We start from the raw sequence: 27,780 nt of genomic DNA, 5'->3' as shown, positions 1-27,780 counted from the left end.
GTTAGGTCGCTTCACGCGCTGAAAACGTTCAGACGGTCTGAGATCGCAAATAGAAATCTGCGGATGTCTTCACGAATTTTTCTGTGATATGTTTGCTGTGGTTGATTCCCCAAGAGGAGAGCGTCAGTCTATAGAGGAAAAGACGAATGTCAGCTGCGTCTTAGTAGGCAAGCAGGTCCCTATTATTACATGATTATTAGCGCTGCAGGACGCGCGTTTCTCCTCCCGCGGAGAGATCTTAGAAGAGCCAAGAAGTAGTTACCGGGAGTCTGATACCTCAATATTACCTGTGTTAAACCCCTTGCAGACTTCTCGCCTGCCCGTAAGCTAGCTGCGACTAAAATTGTTAGATCATTAAATCATACTTGCGACGACGCAATTCTTTGCGAGACGGAGTGCATATCACCAATTTGACTGTTTGGCGCTTGTGAATAATTAATAAAGGTCATAATATGCTAATTTATTTTTGATCAATTCAACGTAAATTTTCCTATCTGCAAGCTTCAAGGAATAGTTACGCTTACTTAGAAACTGAACATGGTATAGACAAAGTTAAGTTCGACCCAAATGGTCAGTAAAAATGTCAAGAAGAGTAAAAACTTTTTCCAATCTATACAACGGTGTGTCGTCGAATTTGGCATATGTCTGATAGTGACTGGTAGTGACGGGTGACATAAACCTGTATACTTGCATAAAAACCTGACATTAAAACTTGGTTCCTGTGAAAAATACTATCAGAGCTACGTTGATGTTTCAAAATTATATGTTGCGGCCACAGAATGCGCCTTAAAGCGATAATTTTGAGACACTGAATTATTGTTTCTTTTTTCTTAAGGAGATTAAGAACTGAAGTAAACCATGAACAGCTGTTTCGGTCTCATTAGACCTCAATTAGACCTCATCAGCGTAATATCTTCAAACAAATAATTCATTCACTGCTTCTAAAGAGTTTTTTTTTTCCCCAAAGAGGACTTCGAAACGTATGGTTGAAAACATTTATTAAAAGTCCCGATTACGAACTGGGAAATATTTATCAGAAGAGAGGCACTCAAAAAAAAAGGAAAGACACAAAGAATTAGTTGGTGCCCCCCCCCTTCCCCCTTCCCCCTTCCCCCTTCCCCCTTCCCCCTTCCCCCTTCCCCCTTCCCCCTTCCCCCTTCCCCCTTCCCCCTTCCCCCTTCCCCTTCCCCCTTCCCCCTTCCCCCTTCCCCCTTCCCCCTTCCCCCTTCCCCTCCATTAACAACGGTAAGTTGAACTCTTACCTCAATCGGACGCCCCCCAAAAGTTATTCCACCCCACCCCTCTCTACGTAGTTCATAATTATGTTTAACAAGGCCGCCCCACATCCGATCCGTCTGAGTCTGAGTACCTTATGATAATCATTTATTTTTTCATTTAAAATGTCTATTTTTTGGCATATGCAATACGCCCTACAAACAAAGAGAAAATTATTGTCGTTTATTAATTAAAAAATAACGGAATATGAAAGGTGATTGTAGGGCTTTTCACAAAGAGTCTCTCTCTCAATCAACAACAGGTAATGTTACATCGCCGAAATGATCAAACTTGTTGTAAAAAAGGCACTTTGAAGTGGCCTTTATATTTCTTTTTCTTGGTTTCTTAAAGGCTTGTATCCACAACTTCCACATCGAACCTAACATCACCTTCTAATATTCTAAGCGGTGTCACTTTCGTCGAAGCAGCTCTTTTATCAACCCTTATTTCAATGTTTTCAACTTTCACTGTAGCTCGCCGCCTTACAAATGATCGAGCCAACGCCTGTCGAAACTCTGGTATTCTAAATGCGTATATAATTGGATTTATAAATGCGCTCGAATAGTTGACAAAAATAATAGCCACCGAATATCTCTGAGGTATGTTGAGATCAGTTAGAATTGCTAAGGTGTTTGAAATAATATATGGAAGCCCTGAAAGCAAGGCAAGAATAGAAACAAACAGCAAAGTCGTCGCCAGACGCTTTTTTTGTAAGTCCCTATTTTGATGTTGTGTTCCAGGGACAGTTCCGCGTCGAAATTTTCTCCATATGGCGATGTTACAACCACACATGATAGCAATTGATATCGTACGGAAAGTCAACCAATAATAATTATAATGTTTAAGAAAACGAAGGTGGAATGAAAGAAAAAAGAGGGCGGTATCAAGGGTGGAAATTGTCCACAGCATTAGAATTATAATAAGGTATGTTCGCTTCGTGAGGGATCGGTGTTTAAACGGCCGATATAAGGCGTAAAACCTTTCACAGGATATGGAGGTCGCACATACTAGTGAAGCTACTGTCGGGACGTTATCAGCAATTGTACTTATATATGCGAGATAAATGTCCATTGATGCTGTCCATAGGTGGTAGACGACCTCGCCAATTCGGTAAATATAGAAAGGAAGAGACACAGCCCCTAACATCAGATCTGCAACCGCCATATTGATGACGAGAAACAGACTTTTCTTGCGAAGTTTCTTGTTACCAACAAAGAGAACGATAGTGGGTATGTTTCCAATGACAATCAAGGCAGATGCCAGCACAAAAACACAGCACCAAACGATACTTTCAGCTTTAGAAGGAATATTACCTGATAACCCAGATCTGTTGTCTCTGTTGATGTTTACTGCTGTTGTTTTATTCATCGCTGAGTTTTGTCAGAATGAATGAAACCGTTTAGTTTTAAAGAGGGGTAGAGGATAGCTCTGCGTTGATAAGGATGGGTCGCGGTCGAAGTCAAACTGCGGATATTTCGGTTAGCCTTTTATTTCCTTAAAGTGCATTTAAGCTTCAGCTTTAGTGGAATCGATATTCCCCTGGATTGTTCTGAAATTCTAGAACGGATGTTAAACATGTCAATTGCAATTGTTTTTCATAAATTTTTGAGCTTCAGCTTCAGCGGAACCAATACCCCCTTGGATTGTTCGGAAATTCTAGGACGGATGTCAAACATGTCAAGTCAACATTGTTTAATACTCAGTGCCCGAAGGATTTCAGAAATTTATCTGTGTAGCCTTTAAGGTGTCAGAAAAGTCCTCCTCCGAGGATTTTTTTTTTAGCCAGTGCATGCCTGAAAGACTAGTTAAAATCATTTAACTTTGAATTTTAGAAAAAATTACTAAGCTAAACAAATTTTGATGGCAGGTTTTCATATCTGATTATTATTGGATGACCTAAGTTGTTTGCTTTCTGCTGCATTTTAATATTCTTACACTTCCTCGGTCAAATACTTTTTTTAATTCTGGTGAGTCTACAACTTCCGCGTTCGTTATGAGCTGAAAAAACAATTTTCACAGTCAGGTAAAAGGTCAGAGCTAAAAGTATAAAATATAGATATAACAGATGTACCAAAAATTTATGTTCAAACTGTTTCACGTTCTCGGTTACATGAAGCACAGTAACAATTCAACATAGGGAAGGAGACTCCAGTAGATTATCTCCAGTTTATAACTTTTTAAGCTTCAACCTTAGCGGAACCAATACCCCCCTGGATTAGACGTTCTCCTTCCAATAAGCACCCCTCTTTTCGGCCGAAATTTTAAATAGGATTCTGAACTTGAATTTAAGTTTGTTTACTTCGGTGGGTTAAGGGGATAGTTCATCTTTCACTATATATCGATATCCTTAGCTTATTTCACATATATTTTGCACTTATTTGGCAAATTTCACTTCATTTGTTAATCATTTTTCTAATTCATTGCCTTGTATGCGTTTCATATTCGGGCTTTTGGCTCAGGTCGCAGAGAAAAGCGTCATCCAAGGTTGATGACTTACGGTATACGTTGATTCTCATGTTGTATTTTGGCTATTTACTATTCAGACATGTCTTACAGACGTTGTCAACCGATGTGTTCGTTGATTACTTAGGCAATTGAAAATATCTCACTGATTTTCACAACGAAGTATAAAAGCCCTTATCAAGAAACATAACAAGGATTGAAAAAGCCATGTGAGATTTATATTTTATAAGTCATAGGAGCGTGCTATAGTTAAGTTTTGATTCCTTCTCCATTCGCGAATCTTTATGATTCACATGATAAGAGATGATAATCTCTGTAAGAGTTGACGCTGACCCGAAATAACTGCGGGCCTTAGTCAGCATAGGCAGCTGTTAGTAGCCAAAGTTCTTAGAAGCGCCAGTATACCAACGAGCTCGATCAGCAATCGAAAAAGCTGGCTCTTTAAAATGGGTATGCTACTCCACTATTTTTTCCGTGAATTAAATTCACCTTACGAAAAAAAAGGCACAAAATAAAATGAGGTTTGTTAATAATGGTCAGATTCTCTAGATAAGCCTTTCTCTGATCTCTTAAGAACTCATGCACACGGTTAGATTACAAAGGACTGAAGCAATTTTAAAATGACTTATTTAAAGAGAATATATAGCTTATATTCTCTTGCACATTTTAACTCTGTTTTTAATTTTTGGTTGATCACACTTTGGTTTCCATAATCTCCTCATTCTTCAGTGGTTGCAGGTCACGTCCAGACTCAGTTTGTAATGTTATAAGTGATATCGGCGCCCTTGAGGACGCTTCATCCCCCTGGCCAGTTGCAGAATTTTCGCTGTTCACCACAACTCGCTTGACCAAACAGCACCGAGATAAAGCTTGTCGAAACTGTGGTATTCTCAGTGTATACACAGCTGGATTTACAAATGCGTTGGCATAATTAACAAAGTCGATTATAACAAGACATCTCCACGATATCATAAAGTTGAAATCTAATAATAAAATTAAACTGGTAACAATAATATAAGGAAGCCAAAATAGTAATGCAAGGACAGAAACAAACAATAGAATCTTTGTCAGGCGTTCATTTTGTAAGTCCCTGTTTTGATGTTGCGAGCCTGCGACAATTCCTTGAAGTTGAAACTTTCTCCAGATAGCGATGTTACAACCGCATATGATAATCGCTGAGGTCGAACCGAGTGACAACAAAATATAGGGAAAAAGTTTTCGCAGGCTGGACATTTGAAATATGCAAGTATTAAGGAGAGCTAAAGTCCAGACTATGAAAATTACCATATAGTATGTTCGAGTCGTTAATGTTCGGTGTTTAAACGGCCAATATATAGCGTAAAACCTCTCACAAGAAATGAAGGTTGCAGATATTAATGACGCTTTCGTTGCAAGGATATCAGCGATTAAAAAGGGAACATTCAGGTCCAGAGTTTCAGTCCAAAGCTGATAATCCGATATACCAACCAAGTAAATGTAAAGGGGTCTGTTAGTTGCCTTCATATTCTCCCCAAAACACTCCAAAGGTTGTCTCTATCTACAAATCCCGTTTGTCCTCACGAGCACAATTTTACGAGGAGTCTCGGTGCTAACAGTGACTGCGATCAGTGTGGACAGATATTTGGCTTTGGTACTAAGAATGAGATACAGAAACATGGTCACACTTACAAGAATACGGACTCTTCTGGCTGTTTTTACCCTTTACACCGTTATCGGTTCAATGTTGTGGCTGTACAAATTTCGCATTGCCGCAGCCTTGACTGCTGTAACATTATTGTTGTGCCTTTTGACAGCAAGTTTCTGTTACTTGAGAATTTATCTAACCTTACGCAACCACCAAATTCAAGTTCAAAAGCGTGTCTTCCAGCCACGAGAACAAAAATTCCAAATGAATATGGCTTGGTAAAGTAGAACAGTGACTAGCGCGTTATGGATACAGTTCACATTACTTTTTTGTTATCTTCCATTTTCTACAGTCATAGCATTACGTGCAGTCATTGATGTTAGTAATAACCCTCATGCATCGGCGATTGATCTGGCATGGTACATCACAGGAGTTCTGTTTTTGTCAAACTCATCAATAAACCCGATACTTTACTGCTAGAAGATTAGAGGGGTGAGAGCTGGAGTGAAGGACATAATCAGACAATTTCGTCGTTTCTGAATTTTAAGGGAATAGTTTCCTCAGTTTTAGGCAATAATAGAAGTACTGACTGTCAGTACGACGTAGTAGCTTAAATCTCAGTGAGCTGAAAGGAAACGAGGAGAAAAAATATATTAAACATTATCGCCACATTTTTTATGACAACTCATCATCCAAAAGCAGTTTTTTTAAAAAACGTTTGCATCAATTTTTAATCATGCTTAGATCTCCCCTAGTATAGCGTCTTTTTAGTAGTCATGAACCTGAGGCAGCACCACAGTTTATTTGGAAACTTACTCCTTTATTCATTTACAAAACTACTTGTCGCCGACTGGTAGGTTAGGTCGCTTCACGCGCTGAAAACATTCAGACGGTCTGAGATCGCAAATAGAAAGCTGCGGATGTCTTCACGAATTTTTCTGTGATATGTTTGCTGTGGTTGATTCCCCAAGAGGAGAGCGTCAGTCTATAGAGGAAAAGACGAATGTCAGCTGCATCTTAGTAGGCAAGCAGGTCCCTATTATTACATGATTATTAGCGCTGCAGGACGCGCGTTTCTCCTCCCGCGGAGAGATCTTAGAAGAGCCAGAAAGTAGTTACCGGGAGTCTGATACCTCAATATTACCTGTGTTAAACCCCTTGCAGACTTCTCGCCTACCCGTAAGCTAGCTGCGACTAAAATTGTTAGATCATTAAATCATACTTGCGACGACGCAATTCTTTGCGAGACGGAGTGCATATCACCAATTTGACTGTTTGGCGCTTGTGAATAATTAATAAAGGTCATAATATGCTAATTGATTTTTGATCAATTCAACATAAATTTTCCTATCTCCAAGCTTCAAGGAATAGTTACGCTTACTTAGAAACTGAACATGGTATAGACAAAGTTAAGTTCGACCCAAATGGTCAGTAAAAATGTCAAGAAGAGTAAAAACTTTTTCCAATCTATACAACGGTGTGTCGCCGAATTTGGCATATGTCTGATAGTGACTGGTAGTGACGGGTGACATAAACCTGTATACTTGCATAAAAACCTGACATTAAAACTTGGTTCCTGTGAAAAATACGATCAGAGCTACGTTGATGTTTCAAAATTATATGTTGCGGCCACAGAATGCGCCTTAAAGCGATAATTTTGAGACACTGAATCATTGTTTCTTTTTTCTTAAGGAGATTAAGAACTGAAGTAAACCATGAACAGCTGTTTCGGTCTCATTAGACCTCAATGAGACCTCATCAGCGTAGTATCTTCAAACAAATAATTCATTCACTGCCTCTAAAGAGTTTCTTTTTTCCCAAAGAGGACTTCGAAACGTATGGTTGAAAACATTTATTAAAAACGCAAGTCCCGATTACGAACTGGGAAATATTTATCAGAAGAGAGGCACCCAAAAAAATAGGAAAGAAACAAAAAATTAGTTGGTGCTCCCCCCCCCCTTCCCCCTTCCCCTCCATTAACAAAGGTAAGTTGAACTCTTAGCTCAATCGGACGCCCCCCAAAAGTTATTCCACCCCACCCCTCTCTACGTAGTTCATAATTATGTTTAACAAGGCCGCCCCACATCCGATCCGTCTGAGTCTGAATCGCTGGATTGCGGCTGCAAGTCCGGCACTATATTTGTCATTACCTTCGGTTTCCATGATATTTTAAACAGCTTGAATGCAAGCCAGAACTTGGCTTATTAATTTTTCTTTCCTATCCACTAAGCTATACATGGCTGAGTCTGCCTCAGGTTGTCTTAATTTTTTTTCTCATCACAGAGATGGCTTAGGGTCAGTCACCCCCCCCCCACCCGTCTAATTTTTTTCAACTCCCCCGGTCCACTTTTACTCCTGATAATTATTGCAAAGTACCTTATGATAATCATTTATTTTTCTATTTAAAATGTCTATTTTTTGGCATATGCAATACGCCCAACAAATAAAGAGAAAATTATTGTCGTTTATTAATTAAAAAATAACGGAATATGAAAGGTGATTGTAGGGCTTTTCACAAAGAGTCTCTCTCTTAATTAACAACAGGTAATGTTACATCGCCGAAATGATCAAACTTGTTGTAAAAAAGGCACTTTGAAGTGGCCTTTATATTTCTTTTTCTTGGTTTCTTAAAGGCTTGTATCCACAACTTCCACATCGAACCTAACATCACCTTCTAATATTCTAAGCGGTGTCACTTTCGTCGAAGCAGCTCTTTTATCAACCCTTATTTCAATGTTTTCAACTTTCACAGTAGCTCGCCGCCTTACAAAGGATCGAGCCAACGCCTGTCGAAACTCTGGTATTTTAAATGCGTATATAATTGGATTTATAAATGCGCTCGAATAGTTGACAAAATTAATAGCCACCAAATATCTCTGAGGTATGTTGAGATCAGTTAGAAATACTAAGGTGTTTGAAATAATATATGGAAGCCAAGAAAGCAAGGCAAGAATAGAAACAAACAGCAAAGTCGTCGTCAGACGCTTTTTTTGTAAGTCCCTATTTTGATGTTGTGTTCCAGGGACAGTTCCGCGTCGAAATTTTCTCCATATGGCGATGTTACAACCACACATGATAGCAATTGATATCGAACCCAAAGTCAACCAATAATAATGATAATGTTTAGGAAAACGAAGGTGGAATGAAAGAAAAAAGAGGGCGGTATCAAGGGCGGAAATTGTCCACAGCATTAGAATTATAATGAGGTATGTTCGCTTCGTGAGGGATCGGTGTTTAAACGGCCGATATAAGGCGTAAAACCTTTCACAGGATATGGAGGTCGCAGATACTAGTGAAGCTACTGTAGGAACGTTATCAGCAATAACACTGAACGATTCGAGATAAATGTCCATTGATGCTGTCCATAGGTGGTAACCGACCTGGCCAATTCGGTAAATATAGAAAGGAAGAGATACAGCCCCTAACATCAGATCTGCAACCGCCATATTGATGACGAGAAACAGACTTTTCTTGCGAAGTCTCTTGTTACCAACAAAGAGAACGATAGTGGGTATGTTTCCAATGACAATCAAGGCAGATGCCAGTACGAGAACACTGCACCAAACGATACTTTCAGCTTTAGAAGGAATATCACCTGATAACCCAGATCCGTTGTCTCTGCTGATGTTCACTGCTGTTGTTTTATTCATCGCTGACTTTTGTCAGAATGTATGTAACCGTTTTAGTTTCAAAGAGAGGTAGAGGATAGCTCGGCGTTGATAAGGATGGGTCGCGGTCGAAGTCAAACTGCGGATATTTCGGTTAGCCTTTTATTTCCTTAAAAAGCATTTAAGCTTCAGCTTTAGCGGAATCGATATTCCCCTGGATTGTTCTGAAATTCTAGAACGGATATTAAACATGTCAATTGCAACTGTTTTTCATAAATTTTTGAGCTTCAGCTTCAGCAGAACCAGTACTCCCTTGGATTGTTCTGAAAGTTTAGAACGGATGTCAAAAATGTCAATTAAACATAGTTTATTGCTACGTGCCCGAAGGACTTCAGAAATTTATCTGCGTAGCCTTTAAGGTGACAGAAAAGTCCTCCTCTGATGACTTTTTTTAGCTAGTACATGCCTGAAAGACTAGTTAAAATCATTAACTTTGAATTTTAAGAAAGAATTATTAGGCTAAACAAATTTTGATGGCAAGTTTTCATATGTGAAGATTGTTGGATGACCTAAGTTGTTTGCTTTCTGCCACATTAATATTCTTACACTTCCTCCGTCAAATAATTTTGTGAATTCTGGTGAGTCTACAACTTCCGCGTTCGTTATGAGCTGAAAAAACAATTTTCACAGCCAGGAAAAAGGTCAGAGCTAAAAGTATAAAATATAGATATAGCAGATGTACCAAAAATTTATGTTCAAACTGTTTCAGCGTTTTCTGTTACATGAAGCGCAGTAACGATTCAACATAGGGAAGGAGACTCCAGTACATTATCTCCAGTTTATAACTTTTTAAGCTTCAACTTTAGCGGAACCAATACCCCCCTGGATTAGACGTTCTCCTTCCAATAAGCACCCCTCTTTTCGGCCGAAATTTTAAATAGGATTCTGAACTTGAATTTAAGTTTGTTTACTTCGGTGGGTTAAGGGGATAGTTCATCTTTCACTATATATCGATATCCTTAGCATATTTCACACATTTTGCACTTATTTGGTAAATTTCACTTCATTTGTTAATCATTTTCTAATTCATTGCCTTGTATGCGTTTCATATTCGGGCTTTTGGTTCAGGTCGCAGAGAAAAGCGCCATCCAAGGTTGATGACTTACGGTATACGTCGATTCTCATGTTGTATTTTGGCTATTTATTATTCAGACATGTCTTACAGACGTTGTCAACCGATGTGTTCGTTGATTACTTAGGCAATTGAAAATATCTCACTAATTTTCACTACGAAGTATAAAAGCCCTTATCAAAAAACATAACAAGGATTGAAAAAGCCATGTGAGATTTATATTTTATAAGTCATAGGAGCGTGCTGTAGTTCAGTTTTGATTCCTTCTCCATTCGCGAATCTTTATGATTCACATGATAAGAGATGATAATCTCTGTAAGAGTTGACGCTGACCCCAAATAACTGCGGGCCTTAGTCAGCATAGGCAGCTGCTAGTAGCCAAAGTTCTTAGAAGCGCCAGTATACCAACGAGCTCGATCAGCAATCGAAAAAGCTGGCTCTTTATAATGAGTATGCTACTCCACTATTTTTTCCGTGAATTAAATTCACCTTACGAAAAAAAGGCACAAAATAAAATGAGGTTTGTTAATAATGGTCAGATTCTCTAGATAAGCCTTTCTCTGATCTCTTAAGAACTCATGCACATGGTTAGATTACAAAGGACTGAGGCAATTTTAAAATGACTTATTTAAAGAGAATATATAGCTTATATTCTCTTGCACATTTTAACTCTGTTTTTAATTTTTGGTTGATCACACTTTGGTTTCCATAATCTCCTCATTCTTCAGTGGTTGCAGGTCACGTCCAGACTCAGTTTGTAATGTTATAAGTGATATCGGCGCCCTTGAGGACGCTTCATCCCCCTGGCCAGTTGCAGAATTTTCGCTGTTCACCACAACTCGCTTGACCAAACAGCACCGAGATAAAGCTTGTCGAAACTGTGGTATTCTCAGTGTATACACAGCTGGATTTACAAATGCGTTGGCATAATTAACAAAGTCGATTATAACAAGACATCTCCACGATATCATAAAGTTGAAATCTAATAATAAAATTAAACTGGTAACAATAATATAAGGAAGCCAATATAGTAATGCAAGGACAGAAACAAACAATAGAATCTTTGTCAGGCGTTCATTTTGTAAGTCCCTGTTTTGATGTTGCGAGCCTGCGACAATTCCTTGAAGTTGAAACTTTCTCCAGATAGCGATGTTACAACTGCATATGATAATCGCTGAGGTCGAACCGAGTGACAACAAAATATAGGGAAAAAGTTTTCGCAGGCTGGACATTTGAAATATGCAAGTATTAAGGAGAGCTAAAGTCCAGACTATGAAAATCACAATATAGTATGTTTGAGTCGTTAATGTTCGGTGTTTAAACGGCCAATATATAGCGTAAAACCTCTCACAAGAAATGAAGGTTGCAGATATTAATGACGCTTTCGTTGCAAGGATATCAGCGATTAAAAAGGGAACATTCAGGTCCAGAGTTTCAGTCCAAAGCTGATAATCGGATACACCAACCAAGTAAATGTAAAGGGGTAGAGATATAGCTCCCAACATCAGATCAGAAACCGCCATGTTGATGACAAGGATCAAACTTTTCTTACGAAGTCTTTTGTTTACTGTAAAGAGGATAATAGTCAATAGATTTCCAATTACAATCAAGGCGGATGCTAATGTAAAAATACTGCACCAAACGATGCCTTCAGCCTCAGAGGGAAAAGCCATCGATGACCCACACTTCTTGATGTTATTTGCCGATATGTAATTTCTTGCTGACTTTGAACAAAACGATGAAAACGATTCACTTCGTTATCTGAAGTGAGCTTGTAAGCTTTGGGTTCACTCAAGACAGAGGGAGGCTTGCACTGTGGAAAATAAAACAAAATCTTCGTAACTGAAGCACGGTGAAGTTATTCCCTTTGTTGCAACAAAAGCTTCAGTCTATAGACCTTCGCGTATTAAATGGCTGCGACTCCTCACAACGCTCGCAATTTAATGATTTTCCCTGTGATAGTATTTTGATTATTTCCTCTCTTTCTCTCTCATTCCGTTCGTTGGCTGGATCCTCGACGGCAGATTTCCATTCATGCATTCTAAGGTGGATTCCAACTGAAGAGGAGTCATATCGGTTGACTTCGTTCAGCTACATGGTTACACGATAAAATTATGGAAGAAAATGAATTTCTCGTCTCGGGAAGATATAATTTATTTTAAAATATAATTTCTCAATCTTGAAGTTTATTGTATACTCAGATGTTTTACAGGGTCATTCCGAGTCTTCAGCCACTTTGGAGTTATGGATAAATCCCTCCTTCCCGCTCTCCATCTCGGTGTAACAAAACGTGCGTTTCGTGACTCTTAAATATTTTTTAACGAAACAGATCATATTAAGTTTCATCGACGGGCTTAGCACAAAGAAGTCATACACTGAACGACGATTTTTTCAGTCTATCAATAAATGAAATTAATTACGCAAATATTTCAACTGATAGAAAGCGTATTCATGAAAAGATATACAACTTTGCCATAAATTCAAAGTGAGAGAATAAAACCCGTTACCTTTGTGGACCAAAAAAGTTCCAAACAGTTCCACTGCAAAATAAATGGCACTGAATTGTGAGTCCAATAGATCCATGTGAATAAATAGTGTAATGGCCCAGGTGCTTTAAAAAAACTGAGTTGAGTAAACATACACTGCGTGGGCCAAATGAAGTGCGATTATACGCTGAGTTTTCATGGATGTACATCAGCTCACAGATAAAATTTTCGTAGATCGAGACTCAGCTATCGCACTACTGCGCTGCAGTGTTTGTTTCACTACACAAAGTTGCTGTTGTTAAAACTGACCTCGAAATTAATTAGCTATTGATTCACGAAGAACTATTAGAAGCACCGTCATTGTTTTTGTTTGTTCAAATGGAACAAAATGACGCTTTTTTCGCATTAGTTAACCTTTCAATTGTTTTAGTTTTTATTTTGAGCTAAAAACGCACGTAATGATGATGTCGAAACGTCAGGTGTTTTCGCCTATTCTTTTCAATTCCTGAATTAATCTCTGAATATACATTGATTAATATAGAGAAAAAATGGTAAAATTTCCGCACAGCTCCATCATACATTCAGTTCTTGGCTAGAGAAAACAATGACAAAAGCAATACATTTCCATTGGAAAAACAGATTTGTGCCAGTGCGGAAATTTTACCGAAAAAATAATCAAGCGATATAAACTAACGCTCCACCCTTTGCTTAATTTTGTCCCATGCCCTCGCGCGTCCATAGCTTCAACGGCTAACATGATCAGTCTATATGATCCATACATGATAGGACTAACTTTGTTTCATTTTACTGCTGATTGTAAAGAACAGCGGGCTCTAGGTAAGATTGGTCCCAGATCGGGAGACAGTTCGGAATGAAATCATCCGTACTCTGAAAGTTCGATCGTTCATTTTAACAGCTGGCTTTCATGAATATAATGCGAATCAACTACACTAACGTTGGAATAATTTTTTCGCTCGTGGTTGTGCTTTATATCTTTTACAAACTATCGCACTACTCTTCAGAAAGAAACCTGCCTGCAAGTGTCACCCCACGGACCAGCAACAAGCTTCCTACAGGTGGGCTAAGTTCTCAGCTTAATCTGAACAGTCCATGATAATTTTTGTTACTTCCACTGAGGTATATTGCACGGGCCAAAAATTTCTTTCGTCTCCCGAGAGTGGTTACATTAACATTTTTCTCACCATAATTGAAGCTCAGTTGTAAATGGCGCTGTTCCGTCGTCAACTTCACCGAAGTGCGTCGCGAAATCGAAGAAAACTTTTCGGTTTTTTAAGAAAATTAATTTTTTAGACACCAAACCTTCACCCAATGTAAGTTATTATGTTCACTTGTGATTAATGCTGTGCAAATTTGCATCAGAAGCACTTTTACACCCAGGAGTTTCATAGCCATAAGTACCCCACCCAGCTGTGAACAGAACATTGCTACATGCACAGGTTCCCAAAAAGCTTAAGGATTACAATTCCAGTAAGAATCTAGCTTTACTTCCCAGTACATCAGTGGAAGTAAAATAATATTAAAAACGAATCATATTTGAACATTTTGATTTGTTTTTGATTTAATTATTATTTTAGTTTGAAGCCCAATGGTTCTAGCATATGAAAGGCATTATTATACAATTATTATGGTAGATGTTCTATCAGACTGCATTTTCAATTTCTCCTTAGAATCTTCAATAGATTTAAAATCACTAGCCAGTGTTGCAAAAGCTGGATTGTTTGATGTCAGTCTGAGGCAAGCTCAAGAAACTATAGAGGCTCTTAAAAAGCAGCTTGCAGAAGCAGAAGTATCAAGACTGGACACAGTCCAGAAAAAAGACATGGAACCTGTCAAAAGAAAGTTAGTTCTCATCCCTTTCTTCAGACTGTATCAAATATGTTCAGTGAGAGAAATTTAAACTGAGTTCTTTTTGCAAATTATGATATAAATATAGGCAGCCTGTGAAAACAATATTTCCAGTGGCATATTTGCTCATGCATTGAATTTAGACTAGTTGTTTGTTAGTGGCAGGAAATTTTTGTTATTTAATAAGTTCTCTTGACTAAATTTTGACCTTCATTGTTTAAGTGTATTGCTGAACCTCTTTCACTTCCATGATATCATTAGCAATTCTCCCTACTGTCTGCCATACAATTGTTATGTTTACTTATTAAATTACTGTAATGGAGAATTTGGTATTGGGTCAATTAATAATCCCCTAATCCTCTAATTGACATATTTTTTTATATTCTTATTACTTATTTGCATGATATTGTATTGATATTGTAAGAAGAAGTTGCGTCTAGTTCACTCATGACAATTAAAGGGTCAATTATCAATTATGCAGTTTGATGACCATAAAAGTGATATTTGTTATCAATTTTGAATCTTCAGATTTAGTGGTCACAAACTTGTTCATTTGGATTTGAAAGGAGCACCAACAAAAATGACTTTTCTGATACAGGTATCATATACTGATTGAAGCAACTTCATGCACCTTACATATAAAAAGAGAAATCTATATGTAATAATTACAGATGAGAAATTTATGTGTTATTATCCAGTAATATGCTTGAAAACATGTTTGGAAACAGGTTTGCCAATTATGGCCTATTCAGTTCTATCCATTTGGTACCTGCCCCTCTCTCCCTGTATGGAATCAGGATACTATACTTGCAGAATGTAAATTTACATTTACCAGGTTCACAAAAAATGTTTTACAACGGTTAAATCAACACTGCTGACCTGCTGAATTATACCTACAAAATTAATTAGTTAATTCTAATTATAAAATAACTGATATTTTTTTACAAGATTTAATAATTACTTGCCAGTAACAATATATCATAAAATGTGATATCTGTCATTAATTTTGATAATTATAAATTGAATATTATCAATTTTTAAACCTGTGTAGGTGCTGCCATATTTTAAGAAGTGGGGAGCAACTGGTTTGCTGGTTGAGTATGAAGATATGTTTCCCTACAAGGCAAAATATGAAGTCTTACAGGCTAAAAACTCATACAGGTAAATGCTATTTATAACTGTAAGAAAAAGATGTGTAGTAAATTCCTATTTAGAATACCTTATCATTTAGACATGTGCATTTGAAGATTCCTTGCTGTTGATATCAAACCAGAAGAAAGTTTATGGGTACTATGGTTTTGCACATTGTGATTAATCATCAGTTCAGATCGCGACTGCAAAAAAAGAACTTCCAAAATTTTATCGCATTATTTAATTTTTCATGCTGCTGTTGTTTTAGGTTAGACTTATACTTAATTTCATAAATATTTGTTTAAGCTATATCAAAAGTAAATATCCAAAGAAATGTAGCATTTTTGAGACCTGTATGTTTACTTGTGATTATCTTTTAATTGAAAAGAACTTTGTAAACACGCCAACCATAAACTAAATTAATGTTAATAGTATTGTAATACATGTATCGTAATGTAGTGTATGCATAATTAGTGTAAGTATAAGTATCAGTAGTGTAAGTAGCAAGTACAATGTAAGTGTAATTAATACTGTAAGTAGTGTAAGTGATCATCTTGTAAATAAAATTGTTTAAAAAAAAAAAAAAAAAAAGTTCTCTCCTCTAGCTGCTTACTCATTTTCTTGGAAATTGGTTGCAAAAAATTTGGTGTTAGACCAAGATATCAACTTCTTCCTGATATGGGACTGTGTTCTCACAACCTGTTTGCTGGATATTGTATGGATGTTATAGTGAGAATTTGCATGTTAATCACCTCTGGGAGTTAAAGGATTAAAAGAAATTATAATTTGATTTTGTATTTGCAGTGAAGCTGAAATTAAACAGTTGCTGGAGACAGCAGCAGCAAATGATCTTATTGTAATTCCACTGGTACAGACATTTGGTCATCTGGAGGTAAAGTCGATATAAATATTCAAATAAATACTTTTTCCTAGCAATTTCAGTTAATTCTTTTAGCAGCCAGTGAAGCTCTGATGATTGCAATAAGTATCTCAATACTTTAGGGTGGATGAGTGGTCCTCAGCAACTTGGTAATTTTAAGTTTACAATTATGATAGTTTTAATATATATGCATTATAGCCTCTACTTGGTTTAAAAATTTGTTTTGATATTTGTGTGCAGACATTATCTGTTCCAGGAAGCAAACAATTTTTTAAAAGCAAAAAAACCAGGACCAATTTTCTGAATCTTTTTAAATTTAATCTATGCACTTGTACATCATGCAGTAGTTACTTTTTTTCAATAGTTAATTTTTTCATTTTTATAAAAAAATTAACTATTTTTATTCTTGCTTTTTTTTAAGTAAACCATGCATGTGTAATTTATATGTACATAATCTGTTGTAAAATTTACCTTCCTTTCCATTCAGTTTGTCTTGAAGCACAAGGAGTTTGCCTATCTTCGTGAAACAGAACACTACACTAATTCATTATGCCCAAACAACAAAGGTTAGTAATACAAATTGGGAAAATAAAACCAAATGGTATGTTCGTGTGAATTGCCACCAACTTGAAGAATTAACAAATAAGTACAAAATATTGGTTAATTTTGTATAACATCTGTTCTAGACTCTGTTCCAATGGTTATAGAACTCATTGATCAAGTTCTAGCTCTCCATCCTGGTTTGCAGTGGTTTCATATTGGAGGAGATGAGGTGATTTGATATCTACTGTTGCTATATATTGAGTAACTTTTCAGGGCACAGAAGGTCATTACACATGGCTGTACTGTTAAAATTTTTATATTTAAAGTTGGCTTTCTGCTTGACGCAATGTTACAACTTCCCTTAAATCAAATCCAAATACAGAACAATAAGAACTTCCATTATTCACAAAGAGTGCCAGAGCAGGGCAAAATAGCAGACTGAAATTTTAATGCCAGGCTATTTGGCTCTGGAAATGGCATGCAGTGTTACAAACGACTTTGAATGTACTCAGTTCCGAGGGCTCTGCATGGAGACAGGCAAATTACACGTAGCAAGTTGAGGGCATTTGATAGTAGTCACCAACCTAATTTGAAAACTTAGCACAGGAAACTTTTCATAACAAGAATTAAAACTGCTGCATTTTCATATTGGTCTTTTTTTTTTTATTTTTCAATCAGGTGTGGAATCTCAAGACATGCCCTGTCTGTCTTAAAGATGCACGGAATAAATCTGAATTGTTTGTGCATCACATGAAACCCATTCTCAAACACTTGCAAGGCAAGAAGGTAACACCAATCATGTGGGATGACATGATGAGGTACTGGCCTCTGGAATACTTGAAAGGTAAAGAACTATTGGATGGATTTACACTAATGGGAGGTTTGGAATAAACCTTACTGCCCAACTTTTCAGTTGTCCTTTTTGTTTTGACTGTGATAAATGATGACTTTTTATTTGCCACAGTGGTGAATAGTGCTCTCTGCATGCGGTGATTGCAAAGACTATTCCCCTCCAAGCAGACGAAAAGAGAAAATTGCACATTAAGGGTTAAATTTCTGTCCGTTGTTTATTGACAACAAGAAATAGATGTAAACTAAACATGGTTCTGTGTGGTATATTCTGAAACTGTTATTCACCTCAGTGTTGCTGAAAGTGGTGGTTATTTACCTCCACTTTGGTGAATAATTTTATGTTATTGTCTTTTGAATTAATATTTTCTTCTCATTTTGTTTGACAGAGCTTGGTCCTCTCGTTGAGCCAATGGTCTGGGCCTACAGATCTGATCTCACTGGCTATTTTCCTCCTGGTAAAACTTTAAGTAGAATTTGTTGTTGTTATTGTTACATCAGAGCAGACCTGCCTTTTCAAAGGCCATATTGTTACAACTGTTTTGTCCCAGCTGATGGATCATATGTTCACTTTTATTGAAGCTCTACTCAGCTACCAAGGTGCATCCTCAATGCCAAGTCAAACCCTTGGGAATGGCTAAGTTTTGTGGAATCAAAAGAGCTTGTTCAAGTTACCAGCCTTAACATTGCACTTATAGACAATTTGGCCAGAATATTTTTTGGTTGTAGACAATCTGAGCATAAACATGCCTACTTCACAAAATTCATTTTCCTTGGCCAATCCATCATCATGACATTCTTTCAACCAATTGAAATCTATTTGAGTCATGTTGATCAAGTTTGGAGGGTGCTCTATGTGTAGAAGTAAATTATGTTTTGCTGGTACTGTGAGCTTTCTAAGTCTTTGCCTTTGATATTCTTAAGATATGTGGCAGAGATATGGTAAAGCCTTTAAGAAGATTTGGGCTGCAAGTGCCTTTAAAGGTAACATGAATTTGACTTATGCACTAACTTGAATCAGATAACTTTATCCTGTATGAAGACAACTTTTTATTATAAAAATGGACAAATTTTGGAGAATCATCAATTTCTTTTTGAAGACTTAGTCTTTAGAATTATATATGAAAATTTGTGACTTAATTCCACAGTTTTAGATTACAAAGAGTTCATAAAACATAAAAAATTTTCTTCAGATTTGCTCAAAATGCAGCTACAGACCCTGCCAGGTTGAAAGAAGCTTAGTAACTAAGTCACTTGTGAATTAAGTTACAGAGTTCAATGCTTATGTATTTTATTACATCCTGTGAACATATTACCTCCTGTAAGCAAGCAAAGAGATATTGAGTTGTAGGTGTTATTTAATTGTTACTTCTGCTAAAAATTTTCTTCCTTAAGGAGCCACTCACCCATGGAGCAACTTTGTTCCAATTGGATTTCATGTTCAAAACAATTTATACTGGTTGGATATCATTTCCAAGTTACCATCCACTCTAGAAGTAAATGGTGTAGCCCTGACTGGCTGGAGCAGGTATGTAATGCAGTATGATTGTGCAATGTCATTATTCAATTATTGTTTTATCCCTTTAACTCCCAAGATCTGATTGTAAATTCTCCCCTCTAGCTGCTACACATTTCCTTGTAAATTGGTTAGAAGAATTTGATGTTTGATCAAAGGTAATAACTTGTATCTGATGAGTTTAAGTATTCTCACTATCTGTTTGCTGGATAATGGTGGATATTGTAGAGAGAGGTTACATGTTAATCACTTCTGGGAATTAAAGGGTTAAGTGTGTCAACGGGTGGTTAATGCCAACTCTGTTCTGTTAACCCTTGGCAATCTAATATCAGTAAGATAATTCTTCATACTGTTCTCTGTACATTTCCTAAGGTGCTGACAAGGAGAATTTGCTTAACAATCAAGAGATTCTTTAGTTGTTGATCATTTCCTTTATTCTTGAGAGCTTGATGTGTGATTCAAGGGTGATACTATAGGAGAAATTAGATGCTGTCACTTGTAGGGCTCAAAGGGTCAACAATATTGCATTATTGCAAGTTTGTATATTTTATTTTTAAATCTTACTGTATAATCATCCTGTTTTAGGGCCATCATAATAACATAGTTATATCCCTCTGCTAAGGAATTAGCAATTCTGAGTCAGTTACACCCACAGGCCCACAATCCTGTCAGCAGGTTTAAGAAATGCCAGCCTGGCAAAACTTATTACATGCCAAGAGACCAATTCCTGGTTAAGAATATCTTACAAACTTTCTTAAATTGAAGTCTTAAAAACTCTTGAGAGGCATAATCACTTGAGAACGGCTGTTAGAGCAGCTGGATTGGTATGCTATAAAAGTGATAATGTTTTTTTTTTTCACTCTCTTTTTGTAGATATGATCACTATGCCACTTTATGCGAGCTTCTTCCAGCAGCTCTTCCTTCATTGGCATTCTGCCTTGGAGCATTGAGTGAAGGTACATGTTGTAATCATTTCCTAAATTTACACATCTTAGAGCACTGGTGTGTCTAAAGTAATCCAAAATTGGATTAGTTTTAATAAACTTTGCTCAATGATTGAATAAGTAAATGGCACCACCTTATCTGATCAACTAATCAGGTTCAAAATTAAAACCTTTTTTCTCATTGGCTGTTTTTACCTTGCGTTCTCATTTGCTGTTTTTACTTTGGTTCTCATTGGTTGTTTTACCTTATCTTCTCATCGGCCTCTTGTGATATTTTTCTTTCTCCTGATTGCCGTTGATATTAGATTGGTTTTGGTTTTATGACGCTAAATTGAAAAACGCTCTAACAACCCTTGACCAAGTATCACTACCCTTGTCCTCAGCAGATAGTCTATGTTTTTACATTGAGTGTTCATTGCCTTGTGATATTTTTCTTGTGTTCTTCTTGGCCTCAATGATTGCTTTGGGTTCGGTTTTACAACATTCAGTGATTGCTCGAAGTCTCTATTCAGAGGATTGCTCAGGATTTTGTTTCGAGGATAAATTAGTGAAGTATTGACTTCCTTCAAACGAACCAGGCCTGAAACATATCGCCTCCGTCTTTTAACAATTGAGGTTATATGGATGAGGAACTCAGAAAAGTGTTAGCAAAAGGACTGGGGCTTCCTGAAACATTCCCTCTCAATGTGGAGAGATTTAATAACAGGTAAGATGAAATGTTTCATAAACGAGGACGAGTGTTTCATCAGGGTTTCCAAACACGAGAAAACTGATGAAAGCACGAGGCCGAAGGCCGAATGCTTTTATTGTTTCTGAGTGTTTGGAAATCCTGATGAAACACGAAGCTTGAGTTTATGAAATGGCTTCTCAAAAGGGCCTAATTTATTAACAATAAACACAAAAACAGAAAGACCACTAAAATAGTCAGTTTTTGTTTTCTTTTGTTTCATTATCCCATGTGCATAGTTGTTAGTCTGCGTCATGAAAGGTGTTGTGTTTTTTCACATCTTCGCCTCTAAAAGTGTTTTGCTTTTCCATGTTGCGGTGGTCTGCTCAGAAATAGATCACAGATGACGTCAAAATGTGGTATGGACATCACTGCCATATTTTTGTTCTTACCACTTTTAAACTTTATCTTAAATCTATTACTAAACAGATGCAAGGCAAAATGTAACCTATTTATTAAATAGTCAACGTTGTACGGGTGCCTTGCAGAGGATTTGGGCGAGGATACGGCAGACCACCTTAACTTCCGGTTCTGTCCATAGGTTTCATCCGGCGGAAGGAACGTTTCCAGGTCATGAACTATACACACTTGTTTCCCACCTGGAGAAGGCAGTGTTCTTTACAAGAGGTGTTGGGAACATGTAAGTTTAAAACTTTATGGAAGCGTTCTTGAGTTGGAGTTGAGCGTACCTATTCGGTCTTCAGGGCTCACAAAAATATAATGATAATAACGATTTGCTCGTCGCAGAAAAGTAGATTCCGCTGAAAAAAAGAGCTTCTTTCCGTGTTCCTGTGGGACACGCCATATGTCAATCAAATACAAACGAGAAAGCGGGATATCAGATAATTTGGTCAGTGTCTGAGAAACTGCGTACCTGCTCCTCCCTTAACCCAACATTAACCCTTACTTGTTATCAGGGGATTGTTGTTGTGTTACGAGAGGGGTAGGTGTGCAATTGCTCAGGTGCTGAAATTGATCCGATTGTTTCAGCTATGATAGGGCCAAAACGCGAGAAAATTATTTTGCCTCTCTCAACAGAGATGACAGCTCAAGAATAGTAGTTACAGTACTAGCGTGGTGTCAAAACAGCTCGACGGCGTTACTCATAGAGCATTTTGATATTGGGGCCGGAAACTGAGACCCCAGAAAACCAACTTAGCACTTCACAACATCTCAGCCACGTTGCAGCTGAGTCCCTGATTACAATCGCTTTCGTTTTCCTATTCTGTTCTTTTAAATAAGCCAACATAAAACAAACAAAACACACACAAACAAGGAAACAAACTAACAAAATGCTTGATGCATTGATCTTATCTTCATATATTGTAGAGAGCAAAGCTGGTTGCTAGACCGTGAAGTACAAAACAAGTTTCTAAGTTATTTTCAAGTGGAGATGGCGTATAACAGAACAATGAAGTAAGAAGCCTTTTATGCTGCTTAACTTTAGAATGGTATTTTCTTTCTTCAATTGATATAAACTATCATTGATTGGGTGATTATTTAATTTAGCAAGTTTTTTTTATCAGCTGTGGGCTGTCTCTACATTGGCTAGCGCTAGACACAGTGAGGCATTGGCTTACTGGTCAGCGTACTGGACACTCTTAGGAGAGGTCTGGGTTCGAGCCTTAAAGAGCCTTGTCATGTTTTGTTCTTCAGCGAGATCCTTTTCACTCTCCTTGTCCCTCCTCTCCCAAGGGCCACTACTCCTTCTAAAACTGATATTATTAGAACTGGCTTTAAATTTCTATTTTGTATCTCCAGAGCGTTACAGATTCTAAGATCGGTGCAGTCCAAGGTACCAAAAGTTTTTAATCCAGTCTACGACGATAGTGTGGTGAAAGAATGGACCAAGGACAAAATAGATGATGGCATCAATCATTTGAACGGCGTTAAACCCAGATTAGAAGAGTTGAGAAAAATAGCTTCTGGGAAAGAAGAAAAACAAGAAAAATCCACAGTGAAAGAAAAAAGCTAAGAAGCAGCACTATATTTTACACAAGAGTTACAAAAAAGAAAGACTGGACCTAAGAGAGGGAGTATCATGTAGGAAGAGAGAGGGGCTTTTAGTTGGTGTCCAATCCCTCTTTCTGAACATATAGAGTGATAACTCACCAAAACAACCTACAATGGATAAGGGGGGGGGTACTTTCTAAAGAAATTAGCGTTGTATCGGTGGGGGGGGGGGTATGAGGAGATAATTTGGTTTTTTCAACTTAGTTGATTATGTTAATTGGCCACCTTAAAGAGTTTCTGGAGCTGACGTTTCAATCTTTAGCCATTCGTCAGAGCGAAGAGAGGAATTTTGGATCGTGTGTGATATATATGCAGAACTGGAGCTACGCTTTTGGTGTTTTAAAGTTCACTTGAATCCTTCTCCCCCTCCCCCACCCCACCCCCCCCCTCACTCTTCCAACAAAGTTGAATTTTGTGCGCTTTGTACACTTAACTAAGACGTGGTGACTATAGGGGGAAGGGAGGTTCAGTTTCTGCGCCTGAATTGGAAAAAAGTGGTCTTTTGTAATATATTTGGATATAGGACGTGTTCTCAGTAATTTTCCCAAAGAGATTTGCCAGTTAGACGCTAAGGGAGGACCCTACCCAAGGTTCTGCCGCGAAAGTCAAGCTAAGGGTGAATATAGAAAAAGAAACTTACTGCTACTGTATTTAAAACAAACAAACAAAAGGCATTTTCTTCACGTTGTCTAGGAATAGTGCTTAGCAAGGTGACTTGGTAGTTTTGATGTCAGTAGATTATTCAGTCTTCTGTTCAACCCGGCTTAATTGATTCAGTCTATGAAAAGGGTTTGTTACGTGCTCATTTGAAGGTTTGTAACGTTTTAGAGAAAAACTTTCAGTCGCAGATATAGCCTTGAAAGGTTCAGTTTTAAATTTTATTTGCGAGTGTTGTAAATAATTAAAGGAAATAGATTTTTCTTAACGAGGCTGTTGTCATTTTTATTGTTGTGATAGGGTAGTCGGATGGTCCGGGTGGGTGTTGAAGTCTGGTTCGTATAAACTCATTGGTTTGTTTTGCTACGATGTTATTGGCTGTAAGACTCAAATAGCATAAGTCTGTCGTAATTGATCTGTTTCGATCCAGGTCGTTCGGACCACATCCACTTAGACGATCAGACTACACTATCACGTCAGGGGATAAACCGTTGCGTTTTTGTAGTTGTTTGTGGTTATTGTTGTTGGTTTTTATTGAATGCTATGCTTCGCAGCTTTAAAATGTCACGCTTCGAGAGAAAGTTGCGTTACATCACTAAAAACGGCTTTAAAGGAAACTTGTATACTACTGTACTACATCAATCGGTAGAACACAGCACAGGGACCCAACAGCTATGATTCAAGCTTTAAAGTGATCGAAGATCAGTCGGTCAAACGATACAGACATTACGCCACGAAGTGACTTATAACTTTGCATTTGTACAAGGAGAGAAATTTGAATTTGGTGTAAGGCAAATGGAAACTGAATATTTCGCGGGGTTAATAAGCTATTTTGATGAGATGATCTTTGCAATGTGAACTGCGTTGGAGTGGCCAGGAATCTAAGATCATTGGTTATGCTCTGTTGCAGCGTGAGTCAAGTCTAGTTTCTCGACTCGCAATTACGCTGAGCGGTTTTGACCCTTCTAAGCAATAACAACATGTATCTTCCTTACAATATCGATTCAACTACTAAGAAGTAGGTGACGAGAAAAGAGAAAATGATCAGCTAGAGGAGGTACCCTTGTCGTGATATCGCATCAAATTCTCTTAACTTGCCCGCGACAAAACGTACAGCAGTAAGAAGATAGAATTGCTAAACAATAATTAGGATTTTTAAACGTCAATCAATCAAATAAGCATGGTCTTCCCATAAAGAATCCATCTCTGAGAGGGAGGTCGCATCACATCAGAAAATCTCTTCTTCTCCATCTCAACACTTTCTTTTTCGTCATCTGACTCCGATTCAGAAGTTTCTTGCGGTCGCCGTCTGTTGGGCCTCTTCTTCCAGTACTTGTATTTGTACTTTCCATTCTTGGGTCCCACGTATGGGCGTGGCGGGGGAGGGGTGACTTGTGGGGTCTCTAGCACATTGTAATTTAACACCCTACAAGTAAGTAAAGCAAAGGAGTAATCTTAGGTCATATATTTTAACTCATTATTTCGGTCCAGATAGAATATTCAAAACTTTAGTAGACTATTGAAGATACTACGCATTACCTTTCTAGTTTTCTGAGGGCTAGGGAATTAAGAAAAGAGGACTGGTCCCACTTGCATATGAGTGTGAAAACGTACAGTAACATTACCTCATTGTAATTCAACCTGCATTAGAGGCGCGATTTTTGTAAAAATGTCGCAGTGGATGATTACTTCTTGCCAACTTACAAATTTGCTATAGACTTTAGTCTCTCTCGGTTTGGAAATATAAATATTTTCGAATTGTTGTGCACCCCTAATTACTGAGTATCTCAATTCATGGCAAAATTAAATCGCAGCGTCACGATCGTCTTGATTCAAAGACCTTTCCGCGGAATTCTATGAAGAGAAGCAACGCTGATAAAGTCTACAAAATATGGGGAAATATTTTCGAAGAAATTTTCAGATTGTCTCAATTTACATGTAAAGAAATTGCAAAAAGGAAAAAACATTTGATTTAATTTATTCACAACGTGAGACAATAGGAAGAGAGAGCCGAAAGAAAAAGGCAAACGAAATTTAACAAAACAACTTGTCATCTGAATTTTCGAATCAAGCAGTTATAATATGACAAATCTTGAAGGAGAGAAACAAATGCCTATGGGATTAACTGAAGAAGAGTTGAAACGAAAAACCATTGTAAAAGTTTAGACGAAAATGTCTTACCCGAGATTTCGGTATAGAAAATCGCGGTCGGGATTTTCTTCTCTTTCCCACGGATCTCCTTCGTTTTTGTGGCTTTGGAAGCGACTCAAACGATATGCCGAACTAACCACAATAAAAACTGACATGTAGAGAAATGTGGTGCGAAGATTCATGCCGACGAAGTGCTAAGGCTCGAGGAAACTCTCACTTAGAACTGATTGACATAATAGAACCAAAAGATTCCATTTACATGCTCTTTAAGGTAGCTTCATAGAAAATTCTTTCTTTGAAATTTCAAGTGGGCTCTTAAGTAACAATGCTAAGTGATATTCAGTGTCGCAGAAGGTTCTTTATGCTCGTATTGATGACTAAGCACCTCTTAATTACCATATAGTTGGCGTTTTTGGAAAGATCAGATTTTATCACAGGACAAGAATGCAGCACAGTTCAACGAATACAGAAAAGGGCGGAAGGATTGACATGAATATTGGGCATGGTTTGCTGACACGGCGCTAATTCTTTCATATTCTGCCTCTATACAAAGGATTACATTTATCTCGCACTGCGTTCGAGGCGGAGAGATAACACCAATTAGTAACACTGATATTACAAATATTCGCCCTTTTTAGTGCACAGAAGGTAAAACATCATTCTCGAAAATGCAAACCATTTGAACACAGAATAAGGGAATTGGAATATCATATCACCCAACTGCTAGGGTCAAAAGCTGAGTTACTCTACAGAAAGCGGCATAGAACGTTACATAATGTGTGTGAATTTGGAAGTTTCTCATATTTTAGAGACCATCTCTTTAAGGTTAACGGTATTTATCGGAATATTGCTTCAGAAAATGTTGCATGGTAAATTCAAACTTGAGAATATTGTGTCTATCAGCGAATAGAAACAGAAACCGCGAAAGAAACCAAAGAGGATGGCGATAAATTTTAAGTCCGACTTCCTTTGTAAATTCTTAGCAACCCCATAAGTTTATTCTTGCATCAGTCTCAACTTTATAATTAGAAACTGCGCATGTCACTAGGTATTTCTCACTTCAGTTATTTATCGGAGCAATTTTTGACATCAAAGTGTTATGTAACAGACTCGCTATATTCGTGTATTTTCGTTTATTTTCCAAGGAATTAATTTGTAACTATGGTAATGAATTTGCGACAATCAGTGTTTTCTCGAATTGTTCCAGACAACCACTACATAAACATTTTTATAAAAACTAACATAAAACTCCTGCAGGGGAAATGCTCTCCTTGATTCAATATAAAACGCCCAATAGAAGAAACTTCACAGTTCAAACGATCGAAACCCCGATTTCATAGAAAGTGAAGTTAAACGTAATTTATGTTATGACATGATAACTACAATTTGCTTAATATCCAAAAACTTTTAATTTCAAAGTGATATTCAGAACTCTAGTTAAGGAATTACGGTTGAAGGTCTGATGAGTCCAAGAAAAACACACGCGATATAATATTGCCAAAATTTCAAATTCAATTTTTCCGTATTCATCGCCGTAAATCGACATAAGCAGAGGCTTGATATAGCCTCAATCCAGCAGCTACACTCAAATCTAAGTTTGATTGCTCATAATGACTCAGTCATTATAAGCAATCAAACTTAGATTTGAGTCCGAGTCGGCTACCATGTTAGGAGTGAATGTATCTGACTTAATTAAAAGATAACATATTGCGCCATAAAAATACTTCCTTCAGTTACCAGATAAAGATGTTTTCAGTGTGTCTATTTTTACGGTAACATCGTACAGTTCCACACTTAACTTTGAGAGAAGGCTTTGATATTCGTTCTCCTTCAAGAGTTATTGATCAGAATCAACTGATATCAATGTCGCCATTAATTTCAAAACTCCTGTGTTCGAGGGACTGAAGAGAGTTTT

The 27,780-nt window shown here is 37.4% G+C and overlaps 2 protein-coding genes and 2 pseudogenes across 2 annotated transcripts; 2 read left to right on the top strand and 2 right to left on the bottom strand.

Annotated features, from left to right (window-relative positions):
* Window positions 1-4,254: 4,254 nt before the first annotated feature.
* On the top strand, window positions 4,255-5,902 carry LOC136283061 (adrenocorticotropic hormone receptor-like; annotated as a pseudogene).
* Window positions 5,903-7,989: 2,087 nt separating this feature from the next.
* On the bottom strand, window positions 7,990-9,012 carry LOC131799692 (beta-2 adrenergic receptor-like). The gene has a single exon (XM_059117390.2). The coding sequence runs from the start codon at window positions 9,010-9,012 to the stop codon at window positions 7,990-7,992; it is 1,023 nt and encodes a 340-aa protein (XP_058973373.2).
* Window positions 9,013-13,432: 4,420 nt separating this feature from the next.
* On the top strand, window positions 13,433-24,017 carry LOC131799694 (hexosaminidase D). Its single transcript, XM_059117394.2, has 16 exons — window positions 13,433-13,664; window positions 14,277-14,448; window positions 14,983-15,052; window positions 15,506-15,615; window positions 16,390-16,477; window positions 16,953-17,031; window positions 17,152-17,237; window positions 17,687-17,852; window positions 18,247-18,315; window positions 18,782-18,841; window positions 19,253-19,385; window positions 20,247-20,329; window positions 20,933-21,023; window positions 21,586-21,684; window positions 22,374-22,460; window positions 22,806-24,017. Exons 1-16 carry the CDS (start codon window positions 13,514-13,516, stop codon window positions 23,017-23,019), a joined length of 1,758 nt encoding a protein of 585 aa, XP_058973377.2. The 5' UTR covers window positions 13,433-13,513; the 3' UTR covers window positions 23,020-24,017.
* A 746-nt stretch (window positions 24,018-24,763) lies between these two features.
* Window positions 24,764-26,313, bottom strand: LOC131799695 (uncharacterized; annotated as a pseudogene).
* Window positions 26,314-27,780: the final 1,467 nt, after the last annotated feature.

This window comes from Pocillopora verrucosa, chromosome 8 (genome assembly GCF_036669915.1).
Source record: "Pocillopora verrucosa isolate sample1 chromosome 8, ASM3666991v2, whole genome shotgun sequence".
NCBI lineage: Eukaryota > Metazoa > Cnidaria > Anthozoa > Scleractinia > Pocilloporidae > Pocillopora > Pocillopora verrucosa.
Note: the sequence above shows the minus strand (reverse complement) of the source record. Positions and strands in the feature narration are given on the sequence as shown.

Excerpts from the sequence above, each read along its gene's own strand:
- LOC131799692 (XM_059117390.2), bottom strand. The coding sequence starts at position 9,012 with ATGAATAAAACAACAGCAGTGAACATCAGCAGAGACAACGGATCTGGG.
- LOC131799694 (XM_059117394.2), top strand. The coding sequence starts at position 13,514 with ATGAATATAATGCGAATCAACTACACTAACGTTGGAATAATTTTTTCG. Across the intron at positions 17,238-17,686 it reads TTCATATTGGAGGAGATGAG|GTGTGGAATCTCAAGACATG; the intron begins GTGATTTGATAT and ends TTTTTCAATCAG. Across the intron at positions 21,024-21,585 it reads GTGGAGAGATTTAATAACAG|GTTTCATCCGGCGGAAGGAA; the intron begins GTAAGATGAAAT and ends TTCTGTCCATAG.